Source organism: Medicago truncatula, chromosome 3 (assembly GCF_003473485.1).
Source record: "Medicago truncatula cultivar Jemalong A17 chromosome 3, MtrunA17r5.0-ANR, whole genome shotgun sequence".
Taxonomy (NCBI): domain Eukaryota; kingdom Viridiplantae; phylum Streptophyta; class Magnoliopsida; order Fabales; family Fabaceae; genus Medicago; species Medicago truncatula.
This window is the reverse complement of record NC_053044.1, coordinates 31,574,099-31,587,299: the sequence shown is the minus strand read 5'-3', so window position 1 is coordinate 31,587,299 and position 13,201 is coordinate 31,574,099. Positions and strand designations below refer to the sequence as shown.

Below are 13,201 nucleotides of genomic sequence, written 5' to 3'. Positions count from 1 at the left end.
ATGAATAATTTTTCTTATAATTTTTTGTGGGGGTATTATGATGAGGGATCTTATGATGAGATCCGAGAAATCCACCTTTCATCACTCAAAATATGATGCGTTGATGAATAATTTTCCACGAATCGTTCAATTGCACAATTTTATTGGCTAAGGATAAATCTTTTTTGTTAATGGGTGAGTGGATTATGGAAACTGAAATTAGTCGAGGTGAGCTGAGTTTCCACAATTGTAATTCCTCAAGCTTGCACTGATCTGATCGACTGCATTGAGTTGCAAGATTCAGGTCGCTTTCTAGACACATCTAAACAATAATTTCAATATCTTGTTTTAATCTTGTTCAACACTTTAGTATAAAGTGATGTTTCCATTATTGACAATCTTTACAGCTAGCTAGTCATCATTGTTGATATAAAGCAATTCAATTATTGGTCTCACTTTCACATTTGTAATATAATTCCAAGTCTAAAGAAAACCCACCGACGGTCATGATTTAGTTTGAAGACCCTTGTTACTAAATTGAGGTGGGTCATGACAAATCTATAATACTCATGATCTACCTGTTGAGGTGGAGTTTCAAGGTTGAAGACATAGTGGGATGTACGCATTTGCTAGTTGAGGTAGAGTACGCTCAGCTTGAGGTGGAGTTGAACACACCGGTAATGGTACGACTATGGATGACCTTGGGTGCTATGCTCTATGGCGAGCAAGGGATTTCTTCATGAAGACGAAAGGCATTCCGGAGGTTGAAGAATGTATAGCGCAACTTGCGGGATTACCCTAAAAAAAGGCCAAGGGTGATTGGAAGCAAGGAGACTTTCAAGGAAGCGGAAGATGTCATGTGTTGAAGAGGTTATGGTGAATGCTTGTGAAACTACCTAAAACACCTAATGTAGTTGGACTGCAAGGATTCTTCGAGAAGACGGAAGACGTTCCGATGGCTGAAGAGGTTAAGGTGAATGCTTGTGGAACTACCTAAAATTTCTAGTGTAGTTGGACTGCAAGGACCTTTGAGAAGGAGGAAGACATTCCGATGGCTGAAGGGATTAAGGTGTAAACTTGTGGAGCTACTTGGTGTAGTGGGAAGCAAGGGAAAGAGCAGCATGGTGGTTGATGGTTTGGCATCATCATTAATTTAAAGTCAAGGTGGAGATTGTTGTGAAAGTGCCTCAAAATTGAAGAAATTGGAATTCTGGAAGTAGAAAATCGGTGGCCGATTTTGCACTCTGGTTTTTTGTTTATTGGTTCGGCAAAAATCAGCGACCGATTTGGAGCATTCGGTGGCCGATTTTGACAGCAGAAAATAAAACAGAAACGTATTTTCGGGCCTAGATTTGTTCCAGTTTTATTGAGGATTCTTTTACTATAAATATATGCGTTGTATCAGAGTAAACCTTGAGATAGAGGGGGCTGAAACAAGGGTTTAGAAAGGCAACAACAAAACTAGAGTTTGTCTCTTGGGAACAAACACTAGGGTTTGAGGATTGATTCACCTTGGGAAACACTATTAGGATGAAGTCTCTTGGTTACGGGAAGAGATTGGGGCTTTGGGTAGAATTAGGCGGAAGACTCCTCACCTGTAGAGTCAAAACCTGGAAATCAAGAAACAAAGCGCACTTTTTGACACCATCCAATCAAAACCTTATTAAAAAATATTGAAGAACAAAGGTTCCCACAATGAAAAGCATAACAAAGCAGCAATGATGAAATAAAAGTACTTGAAAATATAGTCTAATAACCAATAGGTGCACTTAAAACCGCCTCTTGTTGAATTATATTCTTCAAAACAGCTTTAGAGGATGTCAATTGATGCTTAAGATCTTCCACATGTTGACTTAAAATCTCTATCTTTAAATGCAACACTTCAACTTCCTTGGTAATTTGTTGCTTGGAATCCAATAATTTTTGCATGGCGTCTTGAGATATTTGTATATCAGGAAACATAGCCCGCCTTTCGACACTATCCAACCAATCCTTATCAAAACCAAAGTTGCGCGCATCTAGTAGTAGATCCACAAATTCAGAGTGGCATGAGCCTAATACATCCAAGACACTATGAGTTTCAAGGAATTTCAATAGCTCTGCCAATAAGTTGTAAGCACAACCCTTGAATCTATTACGCAGTGAATTGTCTTTTAAACGAACAGAAGGATTTTTAACAAGGAAACCTGTCAATAGAGATAAGTTCTCATAATCCAAATGATTCTTGGAGACTAGTTGCTCAAGCTCACTCTTGACAAACAAAGAAGAACTTAAATCTTCTACATTTTGAGAAGGGTCTCCTGAAAGTAAAGGAAAGAATAATTAATCCTATTTTTAGCACAAAATTAAGTTTTTAAGATAAGGGAGAAAATCTATACCTCCGGATAGCATTGAAGGAGTTTGAAATTCTTGAGGCAAAGGAATGATAGATTCTGGAACTTTAAATTCAACATCCTTAGATAATTGTTCCTTTACTTTTATGACAGCATCATCATTTACAGAAACTGAACAAATGGTGTGAGAGAAGAGAGTTAAAGTTCAAAATGAAAAGGGTGAGTGATGAGGTAACTAAAGAAAATATAATTGATCTAAAGAGTCTTCATCACCTTGATCATCATTGATGTTAATATCAACATCCTGAGAAGGTATGACTATTTGGCAGTCACCACATTCCTACACAAATTCAAATAAACAAATGATATCATCATCAAGTCTTAATATTTTTTTGGATTAATGATATTTTTTCTTTTGTACCCTTACAAAAACCCAAAGCATGCATTCAATGAATTAATTTTTTGTAAATGAATCAAGGATAAAATGGTCTAAACTTGTCTAACATTATACTTTCTTAAATAAAACTTTTCCAAAATTCAAAAGCTGTGGATTCAAGGTTGTCAAAATTAGGATTTTACTTCAAGTTAAAATGGTAGAGTAAAATCGAGAATCGTAAAATCGCTATCAAAATCGAAGGATTTTACTCAACTACTTTTGTAAAATTGATATAAGAAATTGTAAAATAGGAATCAAAATCAATATATTTTACCAAAACAAAAATAATGTTAAACATATGTTATAAATTGTCCACAAAATACTTATACAAAAATGGATAAAATCCTTCAAACCCTTTAAAATCCTTCGATTTTGTATGGATTTTACGATTTTGATGTGATTTTACTAGAATTTTGCCTATTTGAGAATTTTGCTATGGATTTGAGTCACTGAAAGTGAATAAAGTCGCAAAATCCTGAATTTTACGATTTAAATCGGAATTTTGACAACAAATAGATTCCAATTTTTTTTCTTCTCGATATATCGAAATTAGCTTCGAGCTTGATTCTTACAAATCCAATTCCATGAAAATTGAATAATAATAATAATAATAATAATAATAAAAAGACCAAGTTAATATGAAGGCTATGTTAAATAAAATAAACTCACTTGTGATGATGCTGTTGTTCTCTTGGCATTAGCTGATGTAGTTCCTTCTTCAACACTTATTTCACTAACCTGCTTAAAATTTAAAAGATTTTTAAGATTGTAGTATAATTCAACTCCTGCATTGACAAAGTGTCAAAATGAATACTAAGAAGGAGTAACTACTTGTATAGGTGGCTCATTTTTTGTTGGTGAATTGGTGGAACACGTTTTTGCTACATTTTTTTTCTGATGTAGTAGAACCCTCCAACTAATTGCATATCATAAAAATGTAAATTAGTTAGTTCCACAATCCATATATTTATAAGAAGCACTTGAAATAAAATCTTTTTCTTTTAGTATTTCACTTTTAGCTTTTTTAAAATCTTGGTTGGACCTAAAACAAATTCATAAAATGTTGGACTTGGTGCAAGGATATAAAGACAATTGCTCTTTAGGCTTCTAAAATTGCTATCAGGCTCCAAAATTATTCATTTACCCCCTAACGGTAGTTAACTGTCATTCAGATACTTTTTAACCGATTTAAAAAGTGATTGAACCGATCTAACAACATTTAATTGCCGATGGGTAGGAGAACAACACTTAAGTGTTGCTCAACCAATGACACTTGCATAAAAGAGTGATTGTGATAGTGCTAAAGAGTAATTTACGGATATAAATGGTGGTGGGTCCAATAGGTGTAATTAATTGTATAGGTGGCTCATTCTTTTGTAATCTTGGTTTTTACACGATTTACCTGAGAAGGTTTGACGGAAGTATCAGTTTCTCCAAGTGAACGTTGTTGGTCCATTGATTGTTCATTCATCAACTCCTGTAACAAGAACATAAGCATTAATGATCTTAAGCTATTAATTAGTAATTACATCCATTAAAATTCTGGTGTGGTAAGCTTGAATCAATAGATTGGTATTGACCTTTGGAGAAGTCAGCCCATGTTCTGATGATGCTTTAACTTCAACCCCAACGGCAATTTTTTTTGAGGTTTCTGGATTTTCATTACGACTATTGTTGCCTTTGGTCTTTTTTTTTAATTGTTGTACAAACAGAAACACGAAATACTTACACAATTCAGGATCTACAGCGAAATAATATAGAGATTAACATCATTATATAGAGAATAATAAAATCATCATTTTTATGTTTAAAGATGCACAATATTGTTTAGGCTTAAACGCACTATTTAACCCGTAAGTTTGCAAAAATAACAATTTTGACTCCTTTTCAAAAAAATGGCAAAAGTAACCCCATGTTTACCCCCTTTTGCACGAAGAACTATCCAACAACCTTCTTCTTTTTCTTCTCATCACCATCACCACCACCATTAGCACCACGACAATCCACAGAAGCTGAAGCATCACCCAATGATAATCAAACCAAATGAATTCAAACATAAAAATTCCACTCTCCTTGTTCTAATTTAATTTTTTTCGCAGATCCATTATGAATCATCTTCTAGTTTCAAACACAAAACTTCAACCCATCAAATTGATTCCACTTTTTTTTTTTCCCAGTTTTTTATCTATTTAATTTTATGAGTTTCAATTGAAGGTTGTATTTCAAGGTTTTGGGAACAGATATGTGTTTGTATGTTGGGTTTGGGTTGGAGATGGTTGTTTTTCCAAATTTCGTTCTCATGTTCGTAGATGAACCTCGGAGACTATGGTAGTTTTTCTCAAGGTTGTTGGCAAGTTAATAAATTTGTGATGAAAGTCACGAGTTTGAATATTTGAGTGTTAATTGTTATGAATCAAAGGATTCCATGGTTCTAGATCAAATGCAATGGAAAGGTAAATTGTGTAGTTCTCTCTAGGAGTCATCACAAAGATGCAATTGAATAAAAGATGGTGAAATAGTACATAGGTGTAGCTTATTTATAGTGACTTGGAGTAACTAACTCTCTAACTAACTTTCTACTATAGTTACCACTAAGTAACTCTAGTTTATTCTCACTATATTCTAATATTAACGAGAATGATTTTTTTTAGGACCAAACAATTGATGATGGTAAGTTGTTTTTTAGATTTGGATTTCGGGGAAGAACACATAAACATGAAGATCAAAGTTTTGGGGAAGAACACATGAAAAATTGATGAAGAGAAATAATTGATGAGAGCTTGCACGTGCCTTCTCTATTTTTCTTCCAATCTGTTTTTTTTTAATTTCATTTAATAAACGCGTGGAATTGCCAATTAAAAAAAATAAAAAAAAATAAAAAAAAAAATACACAGGCCACCTACGGTTGACAAAGTCAGAATTGAGGTTTGCAAAAGGGGTAAACATGGATCACTTTTGCCATTTTTTTAAAAAGGGTCAAAATCGCTATTTTTGTAAACAATTAGGCGATGAAAAGTGCATTTAAGCCCATTGTTTATCTATCTATATAATAATTAAATTTTACATAAAATTAAAGCTTATATTAGATAGGTCACTACATGAGCCCTTACATTTTAGAAATACTTATGCATGCACACAGCATACCTTATATCGCTACTTTAGAAGATTCAGTTGTTTATATATCCTTTAAACAAATGGTATGTAATATTTTACAACCAACATGTAGGCCAGGCTTTGAGGGTGTGCAAGGTGCTCAACCAGATCGGGCCTTCAAATGTTACGGGCCTTTAACGAAAAATTAAATATAATACCCACCCCCCATTTAACTAAAAAATATATATGTTATATCATTTTCTTTCTTTAGTACACATTTGAGATTTTTTCTAGACTCTAGTTCTCCTTTTTGTACATAAATCAGATCCTATCAAATCACCCTTAATTTGTATAATCACTTAATCAGTCAATTTGGAAAGCTATTTCATTGAAAGAATCACAACAATCATTTTTTCTTCGCATAAACCATTCGTTTTACCATTTTCCACAACAGAGGAGTGACAAGTTCAAACGACGCCGTTAGATAAATTTCACCTCTTTCACTTAATTTTTTTTAATTCCTTTCATGTTTAGAAGTTCTTCTGATTTTGATTTCTTTTAATGAAATTTAGCTACACAAAAAAAAATTATATTTTATTTTACTAGGGGCCTATTTTAAAAAGAGAGCCGAGCCTCCTATTTCACAGGGACGGCCCTGCCAACATGTAATAATTTAAAAAAATATTGGATAGAATGTGTACTGTAGATGTTTTTTTTGAAGAAGTGTGTACCGTAGATGTTACCGTAGATGTTAATATATAAACCGGAAAGATCCTTTTTAAAGTCTGCGGTTATTGCTGAAGTCAGAGAGAGTTTTTGACAATTCTGTATGAAACGATGTTTTACATCTTGAAATTGAATTCCCTGGGCATGATTGAGGCTTGGTAGATTTTCAAATATTACAACTTTCAGATTTGGAATCTCCACTTTGTGATCATCACCTTCACTTACAAATATTTCCTCTAACTCGTCTGCTTCTCTTATGATCAGATAATATAGCTCAGGAAGCTCTTTACATACGGAGATTGGAAAGACATATTTCAACTTGTTGCACTTTACTACAACAACCATTTTTAACTTTGGGAAGCATGTCTTTGTTGTGGACATAAAATTTGAGGATTTTTTATTCTCCAAATCATCTTCAATTATATGCTTCAATTCTTTGCATTCTTCAATTCTCAAGATAAGCAACTGTGGTAGATACCTTATTATAGAAGTGGAGAAAACAATTTTCAATTTTTCACATCGCATGATCTTTAAATGGGTAAGGTTTTGGAGGAAAAACAAATTTTTTGGACCCACAAAAAGGCATGTCATCGCAGGCAAAACATCCAAATCAATGTCTTTCAAAGCTAAGTTCATTTGCTGTTCATTTATTTCATTTATACAAATGATACTTTCTACTTTGGAGTTATTCTTTACTATGAGTCTCTCCAAAGAGAGAAAATGGTCCACATTCCCACTCAATTCCTGCAACAAATGGCTATGGATTATAAATTATTATATTAGAATGTAACCAAAAGAAAGTACTACATTATTTAATTAAATTAACATTGATATTTAATTTACAGACCGACTTACATTTATCTATAATTAACTTAATGCACCAAAGCTATTAGAGCATCTACAATGGTAATCTTTAATAGGGACTCCTTAAATGGATCCCGCATGTACACATCACTTATTTATAATTTTTTTAATAAAAGTATCTATTAAAGACCCGATGACTCCAATGGTAATACACTAACAAGGACTCCCATAAAAATTACTTAAATAAGTCTCACTAACTTTACATCATTAAAAGAAAAAAATTATTTATATTGCAAGTGGGACCAATTCTTAAAATATTATTTCTTTTGCAAGTGGGACCAAGTAATACATATATTATTATTTATTTTAAACGTGGAACCCATTAGTTGCTTAGGAGAGAAAGAGTCTTTATATAGTGACCCGTTCCTTAATAAGAACTCATTTTTTCTTCCTCCAATGGGGGGTCTTTAATAGGGAGTGATCCTTGTTAAGTAAGAACCTCCCATTGGAGATGCTCTTAAATACTTGAAATAATATTATACTTGTTATACTATTAATTGATACGAAAAAATGGGTACATTATTATATTGTATTAGTGAACACTTTTTTGGTCCTCGTGAGCTTAGTTCAAATGGTAAGGACAATGCATAATATATGCAAGGTCTGGGGTTTGAATCCCGGACACCACAAAAAAAAGTGAACACTTTTTGGTATTTAGTAATTTGCTATTATATTAGTAGTTTTGTTTTCCTTAAAAAAATAGTTTTTTCAAATAATAAAATGTACCAACAGTTTCCTATAAAAAAAAATATAAAAAATATCATGGAATATAAAGTGAGAGGGTTACCATTAAGTTGTCCTGTTGTTGATCCTTAGACTCAGAAACCAATGGGATTTTAGTACTTGTGTTACCATATTTTTTACCACAACAATATATATCAGTCCATGAAAACATATTGCATTTGATTGACTTTGATTGATCTTCTGGCTTGGAAGATGTCTTCTTAATGGGCGAAGCCATGGTACGGTTACATTCTGGGAAAATATGGATCAAATTCGGTATGCCATCAAGCATCATTTTTTTGAGGGAACCAAGTTTGACATCTTTGCCAAATATGTACTGCAGCTTATCACAACTTTTAATTGTGATGGATTCTAGTGTTGGAAGATCATGAGGAGAGTGAAACGGAAGTATTAATTCGATTCTTGGACACTTCTTAATACTAAGAACTTTCAATTTCTGAAACATTGAGCCATGACTTGTGTTATCATTATCATCGACTATTTCACCTCTCGATTCCTGCCCTTTTCTTTCATCTATTATTATGTTTTCAAGAAGCTCACAGTCAATTATTTCCAGCGTCTCCAACAACACTAGGCTAACAGCAGTTGACAGTTGTAATAGGGAGATCAACATCGGGCATCCTTTCAATAACACACTCTTTAGATTGAATAGGTTTAGGTTGCACTTAAATAAGCTTTTCAAATGTTTACAATCACTGATGGACAACTCCTTTAAACTTTTCAGAGAGTCAAAGGAAAGAGGACCATTGAACAATTCTTCCAAATTATCTTGGTTCCAAAGTTCTAGTACAACCAACTTGGAGAAGACTTTTGACACTTGAGATTCAGTGTGCTTAGTGTCAATGAGGCACTGTAATTGTGAAATGGATCCCAAACGAAGCTCAACTATATCATTCATACCTTGATCCATGGGAACAATCTCAGGTATGATGTTTTTCCATTCCCCCTCGATTCTTCTTAGTGCAAGAACCTCTGCTTCTTGCATACAATACTTGAGTGTTCTTTCAGTTAGGAAAAACTTATCTTTGAATAAAACAGACACACACTTTGATGATGATTCGTCCACTGAACTTGAATATTCATCAATATTAAACCTTCGTAGTTTAGGGAAAGTTATTTCTTTGCAAAAATCATTAAAGCTACCTGTGAAATACAACTCTTCAAGTGATGAGCATCCTTCAATCACTTCAAAAGGATTATTCCTTGCAATTCTTCAATTATTCAAGTTCAATAATTTCAGTTTCTCTAGTTTTGCGATTCCATGAGGCAATTCATCAATTTTACAATCATCCAAATCAAGAGTCTCAAGGCTTTGCAGGTTTCCCAAAATAGAGATGTCACCCAAATTGACACGCTCAAAGAGAAGAGATCGAATATTTTTCATCGACTGAACTGAGTGAGGTAATGATAGAGATATATTAGGATAATGGTCATATATTAGATGAAAAACTCGAAGGCCCGTAATATTTTCAAAGAATGAGTTCGGGACTTCGATTTTCACATTCTGACAATCTTCATCCTTATGCATAATGACAATTAGAATCTCAAGCTTGGAACCATCAAGCTTAAAGGAAAACACATCCTTAGGCTTGCCTTCACATAATAAATATTTAATATTCATCTCCCTTTCAACCCTTGCTTTTTGATATTTATCATATAACTTTACTCTTTGAAACTCTCTGCTCGTCCATTGGGCAGCATCACGAACCAAGTCATGCATTCTCAGGATGCTTTGATCTCGACCGGCCTCCAACAATAAACAAAATTCTAGGAGTTTATTTGTGGATATAACAACTTGGTTTCGAGCATCATCATAGCTGTCAAAATCGTCCCCAAAAAGGCCTCCTCCGATGCCAAGTCTGGTTAACCTTTTGGTATAAATTTTTTCATCTTCTCGAAATACAGAACACAAGAGGAATAGTCTCATGGCATTCTCATTCTTCATATTATCATAGCTAACATGCAAGCATTTATAAATTTTAACAACTTCCTCATCAACACCGTGCATGGGTTTTTGCAAGGATTTTAAGGCTCCATCCCACACTTTCGGATTTTGTATGCCCTTCAAACTACTGGCGATAACAACAATTGCAACCGGTAATCCTTTGCATTCATTTGCAATTTTGCGGCCCTTGTCGAGCAAACTTGCAGGTGACATTTCTTTTAGACCAGCATGCCTTTGGAACATGGTCCATGCTTCTTCATCAGATAAGACCTCCAGTTGGATTGTCTTATTGCATCCTAATCTGTTGCAGACATAGAGATTGCGCGTGGTTACAAGAATTCTACAGTCTTTGTGATTGTCAGGAATCCCTATTTTATCAAAATCGATAACATCCCACACATCATCCAATATTAGAAGAATCTTCTTTTCCTCGTTCTGATCAATCTTACCTCTATTGGTTAATCTGCTCCATAGTTTTTTGGGTCGGTCTGATTCACCACAGTCGTCAAATTTCAATCCCAAGGGTCCAGCGATATCATCTTGAATCTTTCTGATATCAGGAGACAATGACACTGTTGTATCGATGACGTAAGTAAATTGTTTGAATTGCTTAAGTTCCTTCCCCACTTCTTTGGCCATTGTAGTTTTTCCTGTGCCCCCCATCCCTTGCAACCCGGTTATATAACTGTTGTCATCTTTCAGAGCATCAAAAAGCTCTTTGTATTTGGATTTTCTACTTTCAAAAGAAATATAGTCTCTGGATGAATAACGTTCAACATCTGGAAGAGGAGCAGGGAGTCCAATTACAAGATCCTTTCCATTTTCAATCAATCTTTTAATTTGCTCCTTCTTATTTGTCAGTTCCTTTCCCTTTTTATATCGCCATATGATATGAGGACAAAATCCAAAAAGACATTTTTGTTTTGTTTTGGTGTCTTCTTGAATGAGCTCATCAGCTTCTTTTTCCCAAAAAAGAGCATTAGCTTGAATAACTTCTCCTCTACTGGTTGCCACATGAACACGTTGCTTAACTGTTGTGCTTTCTATTTCCAATCTAGATCTTTCTTCTTCAAAATCATTAGCAATGCACGTGAAGCAACATATATAACTTGACTCTGCGATCACCCCATTTATCAATTTCTCCACATAGGTCTTCGCCAAATCAGTTAGAAAACTCGCCATCTAAATGAATTTCAATACATCAAAGTTAGACATATGTTTGTGTATGTTGAAAAATACAATGGTTGATAATGAATCTCATTCTCATAGCATATCATTCATGTTCTTTTATTGTAAGAAGATTTTCTTCATTCAGGGTCTGTTAATTTGAAAAATGATAGTTGATGACACACTTTTCATCAAAGAATTTTCTTAGCTTGTTCAAACAAATATTTGAGAAAGTTCAAATGGGAGTTCATCCAATATTAAAGTTTAAGATCCTTTAAGCCAATCTCTGAATACCCAATTTATCTTTGAAAATGATAAACAAGTCATGAAAAAAGGACCATGTAGAAAAGTAGAGTGAAGACCAAAATTGGAAATCATATACAAATAGAAAATCTGAGGAAGTGATAAAAGAAAAACAACCATGAGATTATTTTCTACCTCAATTGTGTTACTGTTGTAAGGACGTACTTTTTAACAATATTTTTCTTTCTCGACAGCAGGCAGCAGCTAGAATTTAGAGAATTAGGAGTAATATTCACTGCAAAAAATTCCTTATAGACTATGTTTGATTCTACCTTATCAACTCGAGTTGGTTTCTCTAGTTGATTTATAAACCTTTGTAAACAATTAATTAAAATATTGACTGAAAATTGTTAAAGTATGATTGTTTGTTGGTTACCTTATCTCCAGCACTTTCAGCAAATGTTCAAGCGTTCATTGAAACTCTGCTGTAGAAATATACTTTGGTTCAACAACTAGACAATCTTTCCAACAATTTCAGAAAACCTACTTTATATTTGAATGAATGATGAAGCAAAATGAAATTGATATTTACCTGATCTTTCCAACACAGTATTTTCGGCACATTCAGCGCATACTCAAGTACACTTTCAGCAATTTACCTGAGACCAATTGATATCGACTGAAAATTGTTAAAACATGATTGTTTGTTGGTTACCATAACTCCAGCACACTTTCAGCAAATGTTCAAGCCGTCTGAGCAACTCTGCTGTAGAAATATACATAGGAGGCTTAATTTTGGTTCAACAACTAGACAATCTTTCCAACAATTTTAGAAAACTTACTTTATCTTTGAAGTGTGCAGGAATCAACCAAACTTGATCAAGTAAAATGATATTGTTATTTATTGGTTTTCCAATTTGCAGTCGCTAGCATCATAAGAATATTGAGAATTGAGAATATTTACAGCTAGCTAGTCATTATTGGTCTCACTTTCACGTTTGCAATGATTTAGCTAGCTAAAGTGTGGTGGGTCAAGAAAATATTTGGTGGCACATTGTTGAAACATGTGTGAAAATTGAGTTAAAAGATTAAACACAAAATTTTATGTTGGGTAGAACCAATGTTGTGTGAATTGAAAAAAGTGAAAGTCTCACATTAAATGGGACACATAAATTAGTAGTCCTTATATAATAAGGTGTACCTTTAAAGGGGGTGCAAAATTATGTAAATGAAGTAAGCACTGTTGAAAAAATATATATTTTATTATTTAGAAATGTTAAATTAAATATTAAATAATTAATTTAATCATTATTAGAAGTTCGCAAGTTAGTTGTGAATTTTCCGGTTTAAGCCTGACCTGTTTACGAAAAAGGCTAGGCTTAGGCTTTATTTATGCATATTATTAAAATTTATTTTTTATTTATATTAAAATATAATTTATATTAAACATAAAAATCAAGAAAAAAAACTCAAATAATGCACTTTTTAAATAGGCTTTGAGGCCTTATACTTAAATAGGTTGAATATTTAATGACTTTAATATGAAGTAGACCTGTAAATAGGTTTTTAAGCTAGGCAGACTTTTAAATAGGCTAGATCAAGCCAAAAATATAGGCTGAAAGGCCATAGACCAGACTCAGACTTGCAAAATTTTTTGTAAGCCAAGCTTAG

General features: G+C 33.5%; 1 protein-coding gene and 1 pseudogene across 1 annotated transcript; both read right to left on the bottom strand.

Annotated features, from left to right (window-relative positions):
* Positions 1 to 1,649: 1,649 nt before the first annotated feature.
* LOC11438059 (uncharacterized) lies at positions 1,650 to 4,254 on the bottom strand. Its single transcript, XM_024778418.2, has 5 exons — positions 4,151 to 4,254; positions 3,418 to 3,486; positions 2,586 to 2,652; positions 2,358 to 2,483; positions 1,650 to 2,279 (listed from the first exon to the last, which is right to left on the bottom strand). The coding sequence occupies exons 1-5, from the start codon at positions 4,244 to 4,246 to the stop codon at positions 1,729 to 1,731; spliced, it is 909 nt and encodes a 302-aa protein (XP_024634186.2). The 5' UTR covers positions 4,247 to 4,254; the 3' UTR covers positions 1,650 to 1,728.
* A 3,427-nt stretch (positions 4,255 to 7,681) lies between these two features.
* On the bottom strand, positions 7,682 to 12,512 carry LOC112419979 (probable disease resistance protein At4g27220; annotated as a pseudogene).
* Between the last annotated feature and the right edge of the window lie 689 nt (positions 12,513 to 13,201).

Bases quoted from the DNA above. Each gene is read 5' to 3' on its own strand.
- LOC11438059 (XM_024778418.2), bottom strand. From the start codon at position 4,246: ATGCTTATGTTCTTGTTACAGGAGTTGATGAATGAACAATCAATGGAC. The intron at 3,487-4,150 runs GTAAATCGTGTA...AATTTTAAGCAG, and splicing joins CTTCCGTCAAACCTTCTCAG to GTTAGTGAAATAAGTGTTGA. The intron at 2,280-2,357 runs GTATAGATTTTC...CTTTACTTTCAG, and splicing joins TCCTTCAATGCTATCCGGAG to GAGACCCTTCTCAAAATGTA.